This window comes from Ostrea edulis, chromosome 2 (genome assembly GCF_947568905.1).
Source record: "Ostrea edulis chromosome 2, xbOstEdul1.1, whole genome shotgun sequence".
In the NCBI taxonomy this organism is placed as follows: domain Eukaryota; kingdom Metazoa; phylum Mollusca; class Bivalvia; order Ostreida; family Ostreidae; genus Ostrea; species Ostrea edulis.
Genome location: NC_079165.1, coordinates 68,247,047 through 68,269,277, shown reverse-complemented (window position 1 = coordinate 68,269,277; position 22,231 = coordinate 68,247,047). Strand labels below are relative to the sequence as shown.

Genomic DNA, 22,231 nt, shown 5'->3' with positions numbered 1-22,231 from the left:
AAAACATCTAGTGATTCTTCTGTTCAGTGGCTACAGTTTAGAATTTTACATAGAATTCTTCCTGTTGGTTATTATTTGAAAAACATTAGTGTTAAAACAGATGATCTCTGTAGATTTTGTACAAGTAATATTGAAACAATAACACATATTTTTACTTCTTGTAATAAGACCCAAACATTGTGGAGTGAGTTAAGTCTTCATATATATAGAAAAAATTCAGAAAGAATTGGTTTTAATGTGTCAAATATAATATTTGGTGAAATTCCACTGTCTTTAAATAATAAAGCTATAAACTTTATAATTCTATATGCTAAACAATACATATTTATCTGTTTAATGCAGAATAAAGAACCAAATCTTGTTGGATTACTATGTCACTTAAAGTTTAAATATCATGTAGAGAAATATGCTGCAATTCAAGCATTTAAAATACATAACTTTGATAAAATATGGATGAAGTGGGAAAATATTTTTGCAATTGATTAATTATTACTACATGTACTTATCATTATTTTTAGTACATGTATTATTGTTATTATTATTACTTTCACTATTGTACAGCAAGTAACCTAAACCACAGAGAGATGTATGCATGTATGAAAGGTATGTTTGTGTAAGTGTTTGATGTATTGTATGTAACCAAAAAAAAAAAAAAAATTAAAAAAAAAAAATAACGTTATTGCAATTTTGCATAACAAAATTAAAGTAGCTAACCAAATGAAGCGTGATATATTAAATTCCATAACACTATATGGTAAAATAAAAGCTCCATCAAAATTAATCTGATACATAATTGTATTCAAACCCAGCAAGCTGTTTCTTGTATGTATGATCTTTCTCGTTGAAGCAGCTGGCTACTAGTAGCCAACTTTTTTCAGTTGAAATGGCTGGCTGCTAGTGCCGGTCACTTGTAACTACCTTTTCCACTTTCAAGCAGTGGATAACTAGTAGTCAACTTTTCTCTTTTAAGTAGCCAGTTACTTTTAGCTGGCTACTGATATCTAACATTTTCCAATCTCGATCCTTTGTCGTTTAAAATTTTGATTTTATCCAATCAAATTCAAGTGAACAACTTCCTGCACACTTCATAGAAAGTAAAGAGCCAATCTATATTACCTTAGTATATTGGTTTGGTTTACACATCATTTTGTTATTTGATTTCAAAAGGCTCGGTCACAAGTTATAAAGCTTTCAATCCACCTCTCCCTATACATTTGACAATGATATTAATATTTCATGACATGCATGGCTAAAAATCCAGAACGAATTTAAAGAAAATCAAAAAAAAAACATTTGATACTGTAAACAATGGCATCTAGCTAATGTATATCGACACATATGAAATTTATGAACATTTTTAATCACAGATTAATTCTACCAGTTTGATTTAAAATGTGACTAAAGCAGAAAATGTATTCATTTTTAGCTCACCTGAACCGAAGGTTCAAGTGAGCTATTCTGATCACATTTTGTCCGGCATCCGTCTGTCTGTCTGTCCGTCTGTCTGTCTGTCCGTCAGTCTGTAAACTTTTCACATTTTCGACTTCTTTTCCAGAACCACTGGGCCAATTTCAACCTAACTTGGCCAAAAGCATCCTTGGATAAAGGGCTTTCAAGTTTGTTCAAATGAAGGACCATGTCCCTTTCAAAGGGGAGATAATCACAAAAATGCAAAAATAGGGTGGGGTCATTTAAAAATCTTCTTCTCAAGAACCACTGGGCCAGAAGAGCTGAAATTGACCTGAAAGCTTCCTGACATATTGCAGATTCAAGTTTGTTCAAATCATGGCCCCCGGTGGTAGGATGGGGCCACAAGGGGGGATCAAAGTTTTACATACAAATATATAGGGAAAAACTTTAAAAATCTTCTTCTCAAGAACCACTAAGCCAGAAAAGCTGAGATTTACATGAAAGCTTCCTGACATAATGCAGATTCAAGTTTGTTCAAATCATGGGCCCCTGGGGTTGGATGGGGCCACAATAGGGGGATCAAAGTTTTACATACAAATATATAGGAAAAATCTTTAAAAATCTTCTTCTCAAGAACCACTAAGTCAGAAAAGCTGATTTTTACATCAAAACTTTCTGACATAGTGCAGATTCAAGTTGGTTCAAATCATGGGTCCCGGGGATAGGATGGGGCCCCAAGGGGGGATCAAAGTTTTGCACACAAATATATAGGGAAAAACTTTAAAAATCTTCTTCTGAAGAACCACTAAGCCAGAAAAGCTGAGATTTACATGAAAGCTTCCTGACATAATGTAGATTCAAGTTTGTTCAAATCATGGGCCCCTGGGGTTGGATGGGGCCACAATAGGGGATCAAAGTTTTACATACAAATATATAGGAAAAATCTTTAAAAATCTTCTCAAGAACCACTAAGCCAGAAAAGCTGATTTTTACATGAAAACTTTCTGACATAGTGCAGATTCAAGTTTGTTCAAATCATGGCCCCCGGGGATAAGATGGGGCCCCAAGGGGGGGATCAAAGTTTTACACACAAATATATAGGGAAAAACTTTAAAAATCTTCTTCTGAAGAACCACTAAGCCAGAAAAGCTGATTTTTACATGAAAACTTTCTGACATAGTGCAGATTCAAGTTTGTTCAAATCATGGCCCCCGGGGATAAGATGGGGCCCCAAGGGGGGATCAAAGTTTTACACACAAATATATAGGGAAAAACTTTAAAAATCTTCTTCTGAAGAACCACTAAGCCAGAAAAGCTGATTTTTACATGAAAACTTTCTGTCATAGTGCAGATTCAAGTTTGTTCAAATCATGGGCCCCGGGGATAAGATGGGGCCCCAAGGGGGGGGGATCAAAGTTTTACACACAAATATATAGGAAAAATTTTAAAATCTTCTTCTCAAGAACCACTAAGCCAGAAAAGCTGAGATTTACATGAAAGCTTCCTGACATAATGCAGATTCAAGTTTGTTCAAATCATGGGCTCCGGGGGTTGGATGGGGCCACAATAGGGGATCAAAGTTTTACATACAAATATATAGGAAAAATCTTCTTCTCAAGAACCACTGAGCCAGAAAAGCTGATTTTTACATGAAAACTTTCTGACATAGTGCAGATTCAAGTTTGTTCAAATCATGGGCTCCGGGGGTAGGATGGGGCCACAAGGGGGATCAAAGTTTTACATACAAATATATTTTTTAAATCTTTTTCTCAATAACCACTGAGTCAGAAAAGCTGATATTTACAAGAAAACTTTCTGACATAGTGCAGATTCAAGTTTGTTCAAATCATGGCCCCCGGGGATAAGATGGGGCCCCAAGGGGGGATCAAAGTTTTACACACAAATATATAGGGAAAAACTTTAAAAATCTTCTTCTGAAGAACCACTAAGCCAGAAAAGCTGATTTTTACATGAAAACTTTCTGACATAGTGCAGATTCAAGTTTGTTCAAATCATGGGCCCCGGGGATAAGATGGGGCCCCAAGGGGGGGGGGATCAAAGTTTTACACACAAATATATAGGAAAAATTTTAAAATCTTCTTCTCAAGAACCACTAAGCCAGAAAAGCTGAGATTTACATGAAAGCTTCCTGACATAATGCAGATTCAAGTTTGTTCAAATCATGGGCTCCGGGGGTTGGATGGGGCCACAATAGGGGATCAAAGTTTTACATACAAATATATAGGAAAAATCTTCTTCTCAAGAACCACTGAGCCAGAAAAGCTGATTTTTACATGAAAACTTTCTGACATAGTGCAGATTCAAGTTTGTTCAAATCATGGGCTCCGGGGGTAGGATGGGGCCACAAGGGGGATCAAAGTTTTACATACAAATATATTTTTTAAATCTTTTTCTCAATAACCACTGAGTCAGAAAAGCTGATATTTACAAGAAAACTTTCTGACATAGTGCAGATTCAAGTTTGTTCAAATCATGGTCCCCGGGGGGTAGGATGGGGCCACAAGTGGGGGGGTCAAAGTTTTACATACAAATATAGAAAAAAAGCTTTAAAAGAACCATTGGGCCAAAGAAGTTGACATTTATATGAAAGCTTTCTGACATAGTGTAGATTCAAGTTTGCAAAGGGTAGTTTGGGCCATAATAGGGACCAAGGTTTTACATGCAAATATATATGGAAAGTCTTCAGATATGGGCCAAGGTGACTCAGGTGAGCGATGTGGCCCATGGGCCTCTTGTTTTTATTAGCTCAACTGAGCTGATTGATAGATTGTATATTGTTTAACGTTCCTCTCGAGAATTTTTCACTCATATGGAGATGTCAATATTGTCGGTGAAGGGCTGCAAAATTTAGGCATATACTCGGCGTTTACGGCCTTTGAGCAGGGAGGGTTCCTTAACGTTCCACACCTGCGGGACCTTGGTTTTTGCGGTTTCATTCGAAAGACCGTCCCATTTAGTAGCCTCTTACGACAAGCAAGGGTACTGAGAACTTATTCTTCCTCGGGTTCCCCCAGGAAAAGTTGAAAGCTCAAGTGAGCTATTTTTATCACTTTGTATGGCGTCCGTCTGTCTGTCTGTCCGTACACTTTTAACATTTTCAACTTCTCCAGGCCAATATTCCAATCATACTTGGCACAAAAAAATCTTGAGCAAAGGGGATTCAAATTTGTTCAATGAAAGAGCCATGTTCCCTTTAAAGCGGAGACAATCTAGAAAATGCAAAATTGTGGTGCAATGTGAAACTTTAGGAACAACTGGGCCAAAAATTTGCATCAAAGATTTCTCACATAGTGTAGATTCAAGTTTGTTCAAATCATTGTCCGCGAGGGTAGGTTTGGGTTACAATAGGGGGATCAAAGATTTTTATGTGGATATAATAGCAAACATCTTCTCAACAACAACAGGGCTAATATTATTCATATTAATATGCAAGCATCCCCAGGTTTTGTAGATTCAAGCAATTTCAAATCATGGCCCCCGGGGGGATTGATAGGACCACAATAGGGGATCAAAGTTTTACTTGGGAATATATAAAATATTAATGAAAACACTTTGTACTTATTCAAAAGTAGCAGGGTCACACTAAATCATATCAAAATGCAAATGTTCATAAACTGTGTGGATTCAAGTTTGTTTGGGTTTTTTGTACCCGGTACTAAGTCGAATATATAGGAAAATATCTTCTCAAGACCAGAAGATCATTATTGGTCATAAATATGCAAGAATCCTCAGGTAGTGCAGATTCAAGTTAGTTCAAATTTTAACCCCCATGGGTAAGGTGGGACCTTATTCGTTTTGCACCAAAGTGTTTGCCTTGTAACTTTGACCTTGGGTTTTAACCTAAGAAATATCTCCTGAACTGTTGAAAATGGCCTTTCATATTTTGTATATAGATTCTTTACGACAAGACCTTATATTTCATACCATCATCGTTGACGTTTGGACCTTGTTTCGCGGTTATTACAACTTTTAAGGCCACAATATAGGGTAAAAAATTTCATAGGAATAAAGATTTAAAAATCAAAAATGCAACAGCTGAACAACAGGGCAAGGTGACTCAGGTGAGCAATGTGGCCCATGAGCCTCTTGTTACTGAGGCTCATCACCCAATTACAGCATGCACGTATGAAAAGAATCCATGTCTGGTATATCTTTATTCAAGACAAAGAAAAATAAAATAATATCAACATCATGACAAATATTGTATTTCCCTCGCCACGTCCGATTCATCAGCGATATTTTAATACGTTACGATATATGACTACGTTGCGTTATATTTTACTACATTACGATAGAGCACTACGTTACGTTATATTTTACTACGTCACGATATATTACTACGTTACGTTATATTTTATTACGTTACAATATATTACTACGTTGCGTTATATTTTACTACGTTACGATATTTTACTACGTTACGTTATATTTTACTACGTTACGATATTTAAGACATGAACAGCACTTTTGAGCTGTTCATGGTCAGTATGAACGGATTTTGATTTGAGACAAATAGCGCGATTCACAGAGAATTTGCCTCAAATCCAAATCCGTTCATATTGACCATGAACAGCTCAAAAGTGCTATTCATTTCTTATATTTATATTCATTTACTAAATCACCATTTGTTTACATTGCTTGAATAAGTCAGGAAATATTTTGTTGCATAAAACGAACTCCTAAGATCCACCAATGTCACAGTCGTATTGTGACGTATGTCAAAACATAGACATGACGTCACACTTTACTCTGCCTTTTATGTCAACATTGCGCGGTGCACTGTATTTTGGAGCAAGGAGACCACAAGATTGGGATGATGATCCACGTAAGTTTACAATCTTAATCCGGGGTACGACTTTGCGAGATCTTTGAAACACGTGTTGTATTTTTTCAAATCATTACGCTCTTTCAGTCGCGTGCTTTAAACTACATGTAGTTCATAATCCGTTCACAGTCAATATGATTGTGTCGCGTGCTGAAATTGGTTGGTTCATAGAGGAAAATGTGATTTGTAATATAATTATATTACAATGTTACGTTATATTTTACTACGTTACAATATATTACTACGTTACGTTATATTTTGTCTGCAATAATTATAGAACGTATACATTCTTTTGACACACGAAAAAGTGGGTGTCATGGCGTCAAAGCCATTTAAATGTCACATTCTTTTCAAATCAAAGAACCTAGAAATTCTATCAGAGTATAGATGAAAGGTGAAGATAACGAACAGTGATCAATCTCATAACTCCTATAAGCAATACAAAATAGATAGTTGGGCAAACACGGACCCCTGGACACACCAGAGATGGGGTCAGGTGCTTAGGAGGAGTAAGCATCCCCTGTCGACCGGTCACACCGCCGTGAGCCCTATATCCTAATTATACTATTTTATACATTTCATATTTTGTCTTCATTTGCAGTATAATCATTTTGAATGAACATATTTATGTTTGTTTGCAAAACAGAATTAAAAACAAACACTGGTAAACTCAATGCAATATATGATAGACCGAATTTCCTCTGATAATTTTAGAGTTTTGCACATTTTTTATTATTTCTAGTATAGTTCAGCTACTTAGATTTTTAAAAGATTTTTAAGTAATAGCATTGGTGTATTAAAATACATAATGACAAAAAATAAAGTAGAGGGTATGGAATCACATAAGAAAGAAAAAAGTATTTTCTCATTTTCCCCCTTACGAAAATCAATTAAAATTCCCCTAAAGGGGTATGTTCAAGATATCATACAAATTTACTGTACCCTATACAGTATATATTGTCAGTTGTGACATTTAGATGTATCGTCGACGTTTTATTAATTACCAATACCCATTGTCATAATACACCACAGTCTTCCACATCTGCTTCATATTTCGATATTTTATTGAACATAGATGTTAACGACAAACTAACAACATAAGCTTCTCTGTCAATTTCCAATATTTAAGTATTAATATTCCATTATCACCTGCATATGTATGGTGATCATATCACTCATCATGATGAATTTTGAAATTGGGGTAGGTTACTGAAAATTAAGTTGATGTTACATGGATTTCAAACTTTCGTTTAAAGTCAGCATTTCGCAAAGTCTATGGTCGTTATCATAATCCAATTTGCAAATACAACTTGTAATTAGGTAAAATGCTGTCTGACGTGTTCCATATTAATTGTTATGCCGTTCTTTACATACTATAGGTTGCTTGATCAAAATAAAAGGCTAACGGCGGGTGTACCCGGTCAACAAGGGATGCTTATTCCAGCTAGAAATCTGATCCCACCCATGGTATTTCTAAAGGTCCATGTTGGCCCTATCATTAGTTTTGCATTTTTATAGGATTTATGAAAATTATCACTGTTTGTTATCTCCACCTTTGCATTCTCATAGTTTTCAAATTATTTTCTTCCTTTGATAATGTTCTGTTGGAGATAAAAGGTTATTACTTTTAAGTTTTTTGAATGAGGGGAAAAGGTAATATTTTACTACGCCTTTGATTCGCCAGTAATATAGTCCACTATGATTCATGTTCTAGCGCTCAATGTTACAGAAAGAATCACGTGACTCCATGGCCCACGTGTTTTGTTACTGGAAAAAAACCCACACACATTTGAAGCATATCATTTGATTTGTCTGGATGATGACAAGAATTCGTCCTTAAGAGTGCAGTTGTGACAAATTCTTGCATGTAACATTTATATAACATTTTCCGGAACAGTGCTACTGGAGACAGGTTCGCTTTAGCTTCTCTCTAGGGACATGATGTCCCATTCATGTAAAATGGAAAAAGGGGTTTTATCGAGCTTCTTCCGTTCTATAATCTTGTTAAATTTTCGTCACGTGATTTGGTGAGCGGGATCGAATACTTGGAAATATATCCATCAGGTATCATATTTAGTGGTTCCCATACATTCTTTAAATAAGCGTTAGAGAGACTTTCGGGCCTTATGATGTAAACCAAGCGTATAACTTTTAGACCCTTCTAAGGCTGAAACATCTAGTAACGGTAATTCATTTTCGGCAAAGTTTGAAAACGATTTTTTGTAACTGACATTTGCTTTTGGCATTAACTTGTATAGTACATAGAGAATATAACTCCAATATACGTTTACGGTGCTTGATTAATCCTATGGTTTCTTCATAGAATTACCCATTCTATCCGTTATTATAAATTCTTATATATGGTACAGAACGAACAAATCCTAACAATTATACATGTTTTGGGGTGTTACTATTGAATGTGTCTTAGAAGAGGATTTAAGATAGGGTTGCTTGAGAACTCGTTTTTGTTTCTGATAGTTTCAATTTGCGATGAAGTTCAACTTAACTTGCATTAAGTAGCAATATGTACAATAAAATCTCGAGAATGAAGATTAGGACAATCTCACACTATTCTGACATTTTCTTGGATATATTTCTTTGAGAGATTTTTCTAGATAAATGAACTAATTGCACAAATTTTCTAGTCCTACTAATCGATGGCAAGGTTCAGCTGTAATAGAGGTGGTGTCGCGGATTCCGAGAAAAAGCGCTTTCACACTGCAGAATCCCACAAAGTATTCTGATATACTGAAATTATACACTTCCCTATGATCAATGGTTTGCGATCTTCCTCGTGATTACCAACTCTTTGGGGACAGACAAACAGATGTAATATATCGGTGACCGGTGATCAGAGCGTAGGCTTTGCTCTTAATGCCTGTATAAAATCTGAGTATAAATGAAGCGAAATTCAAACAAGGAACCAACAGATCAAAAACAAGCTATCGCAATATGGAGAAAGAAAGATCCACTTTTATATGTACATCTAAATTCACTTCAATGTTCCGTTATAATTAGCTTACTTTGACAATGTAATAAAATATATATTTATCAGTTGAACTAATTATGGAACAATTATATTTCAGTGTCGGACATATTGATAGCTCTTGGTGGATTGCTTGTATTTCAAATTTACATAAGGTATTTCTAATCAAAAAGAACTTTTTCATGACAAGTATAACATTTTCTTTGTTCTTCAAATAGATGCAATCAAAATACTGCTTTGTATTAAAACAAGTAACAAAACAATAAAGAAATTAATATTTCATTTACAAATCACCGATACAGCTTGTTTTTATGGTTTCAATCCTTGTTTCTACAACCCTATACTTCCATCAGCAGACAATTTGATTTGAGATTTGTAACAGACTCTGCGATGCCTCGACACGGAATCTCCCCATTTCCTCTCCGTTTTTCCCCCTCTCCCATTGGACCGGTAACATTGGTCTGTTCTCACAATTATTACACCTCTCTCTCACTGATTCGCTCACAACCATTCTGATACCATCTGATGATTCAATTAAAACCGGTAAACCAAACTTGGATATTAGGAGAAGATCGGGTTTTCCATTATGAAATATAAATGAACATTTGCCCTCCACTGTGTATCACACATTTTGTAATCTAATTTTAAGGACATAATGGGCATGCGTGAGAATGGAATTGATATTTGAAATTCGTATATTTTTGCTCGGACACTCACGAGGATGGGTCTGCAATCTGCGATATGCTTTGTTGGAATGTACTTGACGATTTTGAAAAATCCGTACAGTCCCGTTGTAGGGAAGACCACTACGCCAAACAACAAGACAGTGCAAGTCGGTAAGTAGATTGTCATGACAGTATACAAGAAAAATCGACAAGTAATAATGTACGTGCATGGTGCTCTTGCTTTGCGAGATACAGAGAAAATTACTGTGATAAGAAATTGACTTTGCATCCGATCTATGAAAATAAATTTCGAACCAATTTAGAATGGCTTTTTCAAGTTTAGAAATTTTAATACAACATGTCAGTTTATAATCGAGGTATTGTCTGTTTTGTGTTAGATTATTCCTGTCCAAATTCAACGCAAAGCATGTAACACAACGCTGGTTTTATTCAAGATCTAATTTACATTCCCAATGGTGGATTGAGAACAATCATTAATAATTCTGATTTTGGAGCAATTCTAATGGATTATTGTAGTTTTGATAAATCATGTTGTTACTTAATCTAAATATTTTTGACAATATTTCAAAATCCCACATCTGCTTGACGCTACAGTACCTAGGTGCTAATGGAAATGATATACAGCTGATTCTGTCCCACATTACGGAGTCCCAGTTGATTCAAATCATAAATTTTATGGGTTCTCTCAGTCACAGGCTAAAATGCAATGTACAAATAAGTGCATCAACATATAATCCTCCCTTGGGTATCCGATGTCGGAAAACCTAACAAAATACAAGAATACGAGAGGGAAATGGCATGAAAATGACGAGGCACAAACAAGATGTGATTCAGAAAAGTTGCTTGCATTGCCTTTCAATCATTCATATATTTATATATATATATATATATATATAAAGCACAAAGCACCAACAAACAATTATAACACCCAACCTTACGTTTACCCCTAGGATCTAAACGATACATGTGATAATCAATTAATTAATATATAAAGCACTAAATAATCACAACTAGGTACTGAAAATTTTCGCCCCAGCCCGGGGTCGAACCAGCGACGTACGGCACCCACCGCCTAGCAAGATTGTCAAACCAGTGCGTAAGTCCACTCGGCCACAGGGAAGTCGTTGTGGCCGAGTGGACTTACGCACTGGTTTGACAATCTTGCTAGGCGGTGGGTGCCGTACGTCGCTGGTTCGACCCCGGGCTGGGGCGAAAATTTTCAGTACCTAGTTGTGATTATTTAGTGCTTTATATATATATATATATATATATATATATATCACTAAAATGACCAGTTACACGAACAACCAGATTGTCAAATTTTCGGGACGACCTGTCCCTTCTTCAGGACAAACGAAAAGAATCGCATAATGTGGCCAATATTAACAGAAAATTGTAACAAAACAACAAAAACTACATATAAATACACCTAGCACTAACCCTACACTATATCTACAAATGTATTTACACCGCAGACTACATGTGTTTTGGTTTTTAGGCTTGCCAATCAATGTTGAAAGCGGAGCGAATTAGTACACGTCCTATTCGTCCAAAGAGCTGATCCATGAAAATTTGACAATCTGGTTGTTCGTGTTGTTGGTCATTTGAGTGCTTTGTATAAAAAAAAATTGTATTTGACCTTGTATTCACGTTGTGGATCCGACACTTTTAGGTTTCGGGTGTTGTTGTAACTTGGTGCTTTTATACATATACTCATATATATATATATATATATATATATATATATATATATATATATATATATATCTGGTGTGTCCAGGGGTCTGTGTTTGCCCAACTATCTATTTTGTATTGCTTGTAGGAGTTATGAGATTGATCACTGTTCGTTATCTTCACCTTGCATATATATATATATATATATATATATATATATATATATATATATATATTTTAAAAGTACTTCTAGCTCAAATGAAAACTCATAATCGATAGTGTTGATCGTGTCGAGAGGAACTAATACGTAATAATTTCATATTATATGAGTCTTATATTCTGATATAAAAATATCGATTTTCTGATATCAGAAAATACAAATCATTTTTTATATCAAAACATCAATTTTGGAGATCAAAAATTCGATTTTTTGATATCAGAAAATGATTTTTTTGATATCAAGAATTCGATTTTTTGATATAAAAAATCAACCTTATTTTCTGATATCAAGAATTAGATTTTTTGATATCAGGAATTATTTTTTGATATCAGGAATTGGAATTATTGATATCAATAATTCTTTTTTTGATATCAGAAAATACCTCAAAAATATTAAAACGGCACCTCATAGATTAAAGTGTATTGGGGACGAACATTTCACCCTGGTGGGGAGATTTTGACGCGACGAATAATTTTTTTCAGCACGGTTATAGGTCAAATAGTTTCTTCCCATGTACGCCAAGACCATATCAATTATTTATTGTAAACAGCGTCTTATCCACCAACTTTATTTTGCCTAAAAATAGTAGAAGAATGTGGATTATGAACAAGATTCACGCATTGTGTTGTGTAATTATTAATAGTGTCTAAGACTACATTGGAAGCAAATTAGAAAATTGAATAGGGAGTCGGGGGGGGGGGGGGAATTTACATGTATTTTATCACTGTCTAAAATGAAAAGTTGGGGGGTATGGGGTACTCCCCCACAAAATTATTGAGAAATGAAGTACAAAGTAATGGAATCAGACGACACTTTTAGGGGATTTTGACACTTTGAATACCATTTCACAGCAATGAATTTCCATTTCTGTCACTTCCCTTGAACAACTCGAAGGGAAAGAGACGAAGGAAAAGACAGTAAATTCTTTTTAGTGATTAAATTTCGTTTGCTTGAGAAACAATGATCCCATGGGTGTTTCTATCTGATTGGGGTCAACTTATAACGTTAAGGAATGGCCCATGGGGTCGTTTTTCAACGGGTCACTATTTAATGTTACACCCGCTCGAACTCCAGATGCTAGACAGCTCAGTTTGTATAGCTCCTGTCTAAAGATTCAGATGGTCGTGTTCGATTCCGGGTCTGGTCAGTCAAAGAAAATATTGATTAGGAATGATCTTGCATTTGATAGTGGGGGAGGAATGTGGTTGTCAGACCGTCTGGAACTTTGGTGTTTCTTTGATGGAGGTATGTTATGTAAATTATTAAATGTTTGGGTTGGTACAAGGTGTATACGCATTAATAGTAGATGGCGACAAAAGTTATGAAAGCGTGAAGTTTGTTTATAAATGCGTGAAGTTTGTTTGTATCATCCGGTGGCATAGTTTAAAATGAACAGACGTATCAAGAAGAAATTGCTAAAATTATACAATATTAGATGTATAATAATATATAATGATATATAAAACTTCGATCGACTTAATGAATGCTCCCTGTGATGCAACCTTCAACTTCCCGCCTGAAATTTGTTGCGAACCTGTAGATGCATGTGGGAATAAATGGTTAATATAATTCATTATGGCAAATTCCTCCATATCTACAATGGTCAGCACTGCTTTGTCCGCGATTCGCTATGAAATGAACGGGGTCGATCCTGAAGAAGTGCAAACGAGACCCGAGGAGAATGATGGAGACGCACTGTACAGGAAGATGAAACTATCACATTCATATAGGCCTATATTCCTAAACGGCGTAATGTACCTATCACGTTTTCAACACTTCATTTCTACATGTTGAATATGTCCAGAATTATCAAGAACCCTTGTAAAATTCTTTCTATCGTTATAAAAAATCTTCAAAAATCTGAAACATCAACGAATTTTAGAAAGCAAATCGGGCACTGTAGACTGTAGTTCAGCGATTTTCTACGTGTCAAGGTCGTATTCATTATTTATGTAAAGTTTCTTTTATTTTCTGATATCAGAAAATATATTTTGTGATATCAAGAAATCAGTTTGAATTCCTGATATCAGAAAATCATTTTTTTATATCAGAAAATCGATTTTTGGATATCAGAAAATTATTTTTTGATATCAGGAATTCGAATTTTTTATATCAAAAAATGTCTTATATTTTTTATATCAAAAATGTGAATTTCTGATATCAAAAATTATATTTCTTGATATAAGAAAATTTGATGTATTTATTTATATCAGAAAATTATTTTTTGATATCAATTATTCGAATCTTTTATATCAGAAAATCATTTTTGATATCAAATAATCAAATTTTTGATATCAGAAAATGACTGTTATTATTTGATATCAAGAATTCGAATTTCTGCGATCAAAAAATCATTTTCTGATATCAAAAATAGACTTTTTGATATCAAAAAATAATTTTTTGATATCAGAAAATACTTCAAAAATATTAAAACAGCACCTCATATTAATCTCCCTATTTTAGGAACATGGTTCCTGGTACTGAAATTTAGAATTTTGTGACAGTTTGTCTTCACTTTGGGAAAATTTCCATATCTATTATCAATTTTAACGTGACCTAAGTTATTTTCCCTACTCTCCCAAGCCACGAACAACGATAATCGACTTTGCTCCATAAATTAAATTTCCAAAAATGTATCAATTTATCAAATTCGAACCATTTGACTTTTAAAGAGGCGTAGGGTAGAAATGATAATAGACGTTTTCAACGTCAACATTTGACAATGTGCGCATTATTCATGTACAAATAACTGGTAACTTATTGATATTTCTATCTCTGATGACGTCCCGTTAAAGTTCGTGTCAAGAGTCAAATGAAATTGACCAATGAAATAACTAAATTCAAAATTCAAGAATGATTACTTCTCCATTGTCAACTTCCCATATTTATTTAGCAATATTCCATTATCACCTGCATGTGGCGTTTATATCTCTCAACTGATTCGATATGCAAGAGCTTGTTCTGTTTATGGTCAGTTTTTAAATCGAAGCTGGCTACTGACAAACAAGTTGATGGTGCAGGGTTCCAACAGTCTCGTTTAAAGTCAACATTTCGCAATTCTATGGTCGTTATAACGATCTAGTTTGCCAATACAACCTATCATTGGGTCAAATGCTGTCTGACGTGTTTCATTCCGATTGTTAGGCCGTTCTTGGCACACTGATTTTGCCTACGAATAACTCCGATTACCTGATCAAGATATAGTTCTCACGGCGGGTGTGACCGGTCGACAGAGGATGCTTATAACTCCTCCTAGGCACCTGATCCCACCTCTGGTATATAAAGGGGTTTACGTTTGCCCAACTCTCTATTTTGTATTGCATTATCTTACTTGACAAGGATACCAGGGCATGGGTAAATTGATAAGGGAATACCATCATACATCAGTGGTGACACTGATGATGAACAAACTCCTTTTTGTCATCCTAATATACACATACTTGTGTCAATAATATACAGATCTACATACACAGTAAACAAAACCACAGTTTTTGACACAATGCTTTATACTTTCTAACATCAAGGGGGCTATTTTTTTTATACAAAGGTACCTCACCCGTTATTATAAACAAATTGATAATAGATGTACCATCCTTAATGAACATAGCTGGTAATTCGTCAAAACCCGTGCTCTATATAAAAGCAGTTTACCTATTTCTTAAGTATAAGCTTGAACTCATAGTAGTGACACTACCCAAAGTTTCAAATGTTTTTTCTCCTTTGTTTCCTTGATTAAAATTTTACCGTAAATGCTGTCATACGACAGTAATACCCACACGCAAGTGTTTGCCGTTAAGCACACCCCTTCGTACCTGCGTAACTAGCAATTAAAGAAGCCACAATAGTTACCACATAGCATACCCTATAGCACATATACTCTTGCTATTGAGCAAGTACCCTGGGTCATCCCAAACCCTATTTCATAATTGTTGAAATAGATTTAAAGCAATTGAGGCCCTGGCCCCTAGACCATGTATATTCCTGTTGCACATATCAAGATTCATTGAGTATTCTAATGGGTAAGTGTTCCGGGGTCATCCCAACTCCCATTATTTTTTCATTGTTCAAATATCTTTGAAATGGTTGAGATTCCAACCCTTAAAACAAACATTTTCTTGTTGCACAATGTTATAAAGACCAAACAAGACACTAATTGTCGCAAGCGTCAAAAAGTTGCCCCAAACCATTTGTTTTATGTATTCTACTTTCACAATCATATCCTTTAGCAAAGGGAGCGTAAAGATTTGGGTAATGTGCGTAATACGCTTGCTGAATAAGAAATCTCGTAGTATTTTTGTGTCTACAAAATCGAATCAAACACTATTGAATGTAAAGAAATCAGAATATTTATTTTCTGTTCATTAGAGGCCCGATTATTTATTTTCAACACATTCAAAGACAGAATGTTTATTTTCAAAACGTGCTAGCATTACCCATCCTCGATCAAATGGTTTTCCCCCATGAATACCAAAGCGTCAAATGGAACCTGTTTATTGACAAAAGCAGTTAGATTAATATTCTAACTGTGTAGCAAGTACTATAAATGTATGAAATTTATAGTCGACCTGGGTCACTTCATCTTGCTAGGACCAGGTCGATCATCTGTCGTGTTCAAAAAGGAGAAAACATTGATTGAAATGATTTAGATGTTCCGACACTTCAACTGCCTCGATTTCTTATACATTTACATGTTATGGTTAAGTTTTCAACCCTGCAACTGTCAGTATCTTATGTTAACTGACGAAACTGTCGGTCTTTATTTCATGAACAGCAAATAATCTGTCAATCGCTTCGACTCAATTGTTCGTATAGGTGTTTGCAGAAAGAATTGAGACCATTGATAACTAAATGATACAGTGAAGATTACGTTTGTTTACTTTAATGAAAGGAAATGTGGGACGAACACATATTAGCTCCCAGTTTTCCCTTTTTAATTTCAGAAATATTTGTAGACGTTTTCTTCCTAATTTCAAATCCCAGAATAGGTTGTCGACCTAACGTTGAACCTAGCTGCTAAGCAAGTTTGTTAACGCCTTAAAATTATGGATTTTCCGGTTTTGATAAATGAAGAAAACACATTTTTATTTCTGAGTGATCAGTGAAAAGTATTGATAAGAAAAAACAAGATAACGAACAGTGATCAATCTCATAAATCCTATAAAAACTACAAAATTAATAACAGGGCATAAACGGACCCTTGTACACGCCAGAGGTGGGGTCAGGTGCCTGGGAGGAGTAAGCATTCTCTGTTGACCGGGCACACGCTTCTTAATTTTAAAGCATCAGTACAGAATTTGGATACGGAACTTGTGCCTACCTGTAGATAAGCAGTTTTAAGTTTGCGAGAGGTTTTAATACTTGGAGAAGATATAATCTAAGCCTGTTTTCCTTCTTCTGTAATATCCTATCTCCACCATTTGTATTGTTGTAAACAGAGGACAATAGCTCACGTCCAGTAGAGTATTTCATCATTTGTCGCTCATGTTTACGATTATAAAAAGCACATGGCATCTAAAATGATGCTATTTCTCGATTACAATCAAATTTACCAAAAATGCTGATTTTTTTGTAAACGAAAAATGGCAATTAATGTTATAATACAGGGGGGAAAGCAAAATATAATGTTAAAGAGGTTCGCACCTGAAATTTGGAGTAATGTCAATTTTTTGGGAAGTGTATTTTTAATTTCTACGTTGAATTAGGAAACTGAAAAGAAAAACTGAGGTCGCAATGCTTGTTATTGAGCTACAGGGTCCTAAACATGACCTGCTTGCACTTTTAAGATTAATTTAATTAAACCTGATTTGTCTGTTGGTGTCAACACAATATAATCAACAGAAAGCAATCATTACATAAAATAGATACATAATCATGTCTTCTAACAATACAGATTAAAAAAAAAGTTTATTACAAGTAATGAAATAAATAATTACCTTTTTGCAATTGATATACGAAAAAATTCATGATATCAAATTTGAGAGTTTAAAAAGACACAGTAGGGGTAATGTCAATTTCTAAAATTTCACATAATTTTCAATGTCTTGTCTTTTAAAAAAATCAAAATGGAACTAAAACAAATTGGGGTTGGAGACCCAATTTTTTAATTATTGACGAAAATATTGAATTTTTATACAAAATTTCGTGTAAATTATATTCAACTTTGTTAAGAATTGCTGTTCTATTTCGAAAAATATATCAACCAAATTAATAACTTCCTTAAGATGAATATACCGTATTTTTTCTTCCTTGCCCATGAACATCTAGAAATAGATTTGATTTCTAGTTATAATGAGCAGTGAGGCATCTACCAACATCTTGAAGCTCGTATCCCCCAGACCAGGCACCAGTATGGGGCTACAGTTGATCATACAGTGAAGTTGTTACTTTTCAATTTTGAAAATACATAAGGGTGTGAACCCCGACGTTCCACACCGGGATACATTACAAAGTGCGTTAGTGTTTCACGAGATTGATTGATTGATGTTTTCCGCCACACGAGAACCGCTCCGGCGTGAAGCGTTGCAGTTCATGCCTTCAAGTATTTTCAAAAATGAAATTAGTCTACTTTCATTTCTGTCCGAATTCGCAATGTTTATCAAGATTCCTACGCGCATTGTTCGCAACTGCATGGCATCCATGAAAAAATAGCAATCATTACAATTTGTGGGGGAAAAGACTGGAAATGTAAATATTCCTGAATGTCAACACAAAAATTAATCGTGTGATTTTAATGAACATGAAATATTCTTCTTTACTTCTGATGATGCAGGTCAAAAACTGGGTGCGTAGTTAAAAGCGAGTTTGGAGCTATCTACCATGTTTGTGAGACTTATAACCCTCGGTACAGGTTTTTGCAAACCGGTGGAGGGAGGGGGGGTATTTCAATGATGCCCGTTACTCCTGAACATCGAGCGCATACATCAAACAAAAGTTGAAAATCGAAATAACTGACTGAGCTTAGATTTCCAATGGAGAGAATTTAGAAGCTCATTATACTTAGCACACACACGTAGTTCCTTTGTTCAAATGATGTGAACAGGGAAATAGTATCACTGGTAATTGAAAATAATAAAACACTACAACGTACATATATTTGTTTATGATGACCATCACATATAGCAATTCTAATTCATCTTTATGTGACACTCATGTGTTTTGTTTAGACCCATGGATTCTCTTTCTTTTTCGCATGGTCCTTGTATACCGTAATTGAATATGAATTCTTAGGCTACTGGAAATCAATCGCCCGCCAGTAATTCATAAATATTGTCAGGATCGAGAGATAATCTAATGTAAGAGGTGATCTACTTGCCGATATGGATATTAATATGCGCTTTTCATCAAACTGTATCACCATGACTATGAAGAATTCATAAGAGAATAAGATAAAATAATTAAATTTCCACAGATAATTGGTCGATTAAGATAATAAATTGAGTGGCTACATACATGTAGAGAATTCTAATGTATGCAATTAGTCTATTGATGATTTGGAAGTTATTCCTCAGCTAGAATAATCTGTCCTACCAAGAGTTTTGAGTTGGTAAACTGTGTCACTATGCCGAGGTAGGAGGGCTGGTCCGGAACAAATCAAGATGCTTACCGATATATAACAGTAGTCCTATTCCACTAATGACCCAGAACCATAGTCATCGGACATATCAATATATCAGAGAATGTTCGTCTATGCTGAGGACTGCTTGCGCATTAATGGACCAAAAACAATCTTGAACGATTCAAAAATCAAAATATATAATTTTGTGTTGTATTAATCTTTCAAGACTTTCTTCGTTCAACATTGGATATTAGCATGTAAAATTTGGTATCAAGAATAATGATACTAGTAGAGTCTATAGTTTATATAATACTAGTAGATTCTATAGTTTGTATAATACTAGTAGATTCTATAGCTTATATAATACTAGTAGATTCTATAATTTATATAATACTAGTATGTTCTATAGTTTGTATAATACTAATAGATTCTATAGTTTGTATAATACTAGTAGATTCTATAATTTATATAATACTAGTATGTTCTATAGTTTGTATAATACTAATATATTCTATAGTTTGTATAATACTAGTAGATTCTATAATTTATATAATACTAGTATGTTCTATAGTTTGTATAATACTAGTAGATTCTATAGTTTGCATAATACTAGTAGATTATATAGTTTGTATAATACTAGTAGATTCTATAATTTATATAATACTAGTAGATTCTATAGTTTGTATAATACTAGTAGATTCTATAGTTTGTATAATACTAGTAGATTCTATAGTTTATATAATACTAGTAGATTCTATAATTTATATAATACTAGTAGATTCTATAGTTTATATAATACTAATAGATTCTATAGTTTGTATAATACTAGTAGATTCTATAGTTTATATAATACTAGTAGATTCTATAGTTTATATAAAACTAGTAGATTCTATAGTTTGTATAATACTAATAGATTATATAGTTTATATAATACTAGTAGATTCTATAGTTTGTATAATACTAGTAGATTCTATAGTTTATATAATACTAGTATATTCTATAATTTATATAATACTAGTAGATTCTATAGTTTGTATAATACTAGTAGATTCTATAGTTTATATAATACTAATATATTCTATAGTTTGTATAATACTAGTAGATTCTATAGTTTATATAATACTAATAGATTCTATAGTTTATATAATACTAGTAGATTCTATACTTTATATAATACTAGTAGATTCTATAGTTTGTATAATACTAATAGATTCTATAGTTTATATAATACTAGTAGATTCTATAATTTATATAATACTAGTAGATTCTATAGTTTATATAATACTAATAGATTCTATAGTTTGTATAATACTAGTAGATTATATAGTTTATATAATACTAGTAGATTCTATAGTTTATATAAAACTAGTAGATTCTATAGTTTGTATAATACTAATAGATTCTATAGTTTATATAATACTAGTAGATTCTATAGTTTGTATAATACTAGTAGATTCTATAGTTTATATAATACTAGTATATTCTATAATTTATATAATACTAGTAGATTCTATAGTTTGTATAATACTAGTAGATTCTATAGTTTATATAATACTAATATATTTTATAGTTTGTATAATACTAGTAGATTCTATAGTTTATATAATACTAATAGATTCTATAGTTTATATAATACTAGTAGATTCTATACTTTATATAATACTAGTAGATTCTATAGTTTGTATAATACTAATAGATTCTATAGTTTATATAATACTAGTAGATTCTATAATTTATATAATACTAGTAGATTGTACAGTTTGTATAATACTAGTAGATTCTATAGTTTATATAATACTAATAGATTCGATAGTCTATATAATACTAGTAGATTCTATAATTTGTATAATACTAGTAGATTCTATAGTTTATATAATACTAGCAGATTCTATAGTTTGTATAATACTAGTAGATTCTATAGTTTGTATAATACTAGTAGATTCTATAGTTTGTATAATACTAGTAGATTCTATAATTTATATAATACTAGTAGATTCTATAGTTTATATAATACTAATAGATTCTATAGTTTGTATAATACTAATAGATTGTATAGTTTATATAATACTAGTAGATTCTATAATTTATATAATACTAGTAGATTCTATAGTTTATATAATACTAGTAGATTCTATAGTTTATATAATACTAGTAGATTCTATAGTTTGTATAATACTAGTAGATTCTATAATTTATATAATACTAGTAGATTCTATAGTTTGTATAATACTAACAGATTCTATAATTTATATAATACTAGTAGATTCTATAATTTATATAATACTAGTAGATTCTATAGTTTATATAATACTAGTAGATTCTATAGTTTATATAATACTAGTAGATTCTATAGTTTATATAATACTAATATATTCTATAATTTATATAATACTAGTAGATTCTATAATTTATATAATACTAGTAGATTCTATAGTTTATATAATACTAGTAGATTCTATAGTTTGTATAATACTAGTAGATTCTATAGTTTGTATAATACTAGTAGATTCTATAATTTATATAATACTAGTAGATTCTATAGTGTGTATAATACTAGTAGATTCTATAGTTTATATAATACTAGTAGATTCTATAGTTTGTATAATACTAGTAGATTCTATAGTTTATATAATACTAGTAGATTCTATAGTTTATATAATACTAGTAGATTCTATAGTTTATATAATACTAATAGACTCTATAGTTTGTATAATACTAGTAGATTCTATAGTTTATATAATACTAGTAGATTCTATAGTTTGTATAATACTAGTAGATTCTATAGTTTGTATAATACTAGTAGATTCTATAGTTTATATAATACTAGTAGATTCTATAGTTTATATAATACTAG

The 22,231-nt window shown here is 33.0% G+C and overlaps 1 protein-coding gene across 1 annotated transcript in view; it reads left to right on the top strand.

The window, feature by feature from the left end:
- Positions 1-9,956: 9,956 nt before the first annotated feature.
- The window catches only part of LOC125681905 (glutamate receptor-like), a 35,865-nt gene continuing 23,590 nt past the window's right edge, over positions 9,957-22,231 (top strand). Inside the window, exon 1 of the mRNA XM_048922162.2 lies at positions 9,957-10,078. Coding sequence (XP_048778119.1) covers positions 9,964-10,078 — 115 coding nt within the window. The 5' untranslated portion in view covers positions 9,957-9,963. The remainder of the gene's footprint in view (positions 10,079-22,231) is intronic.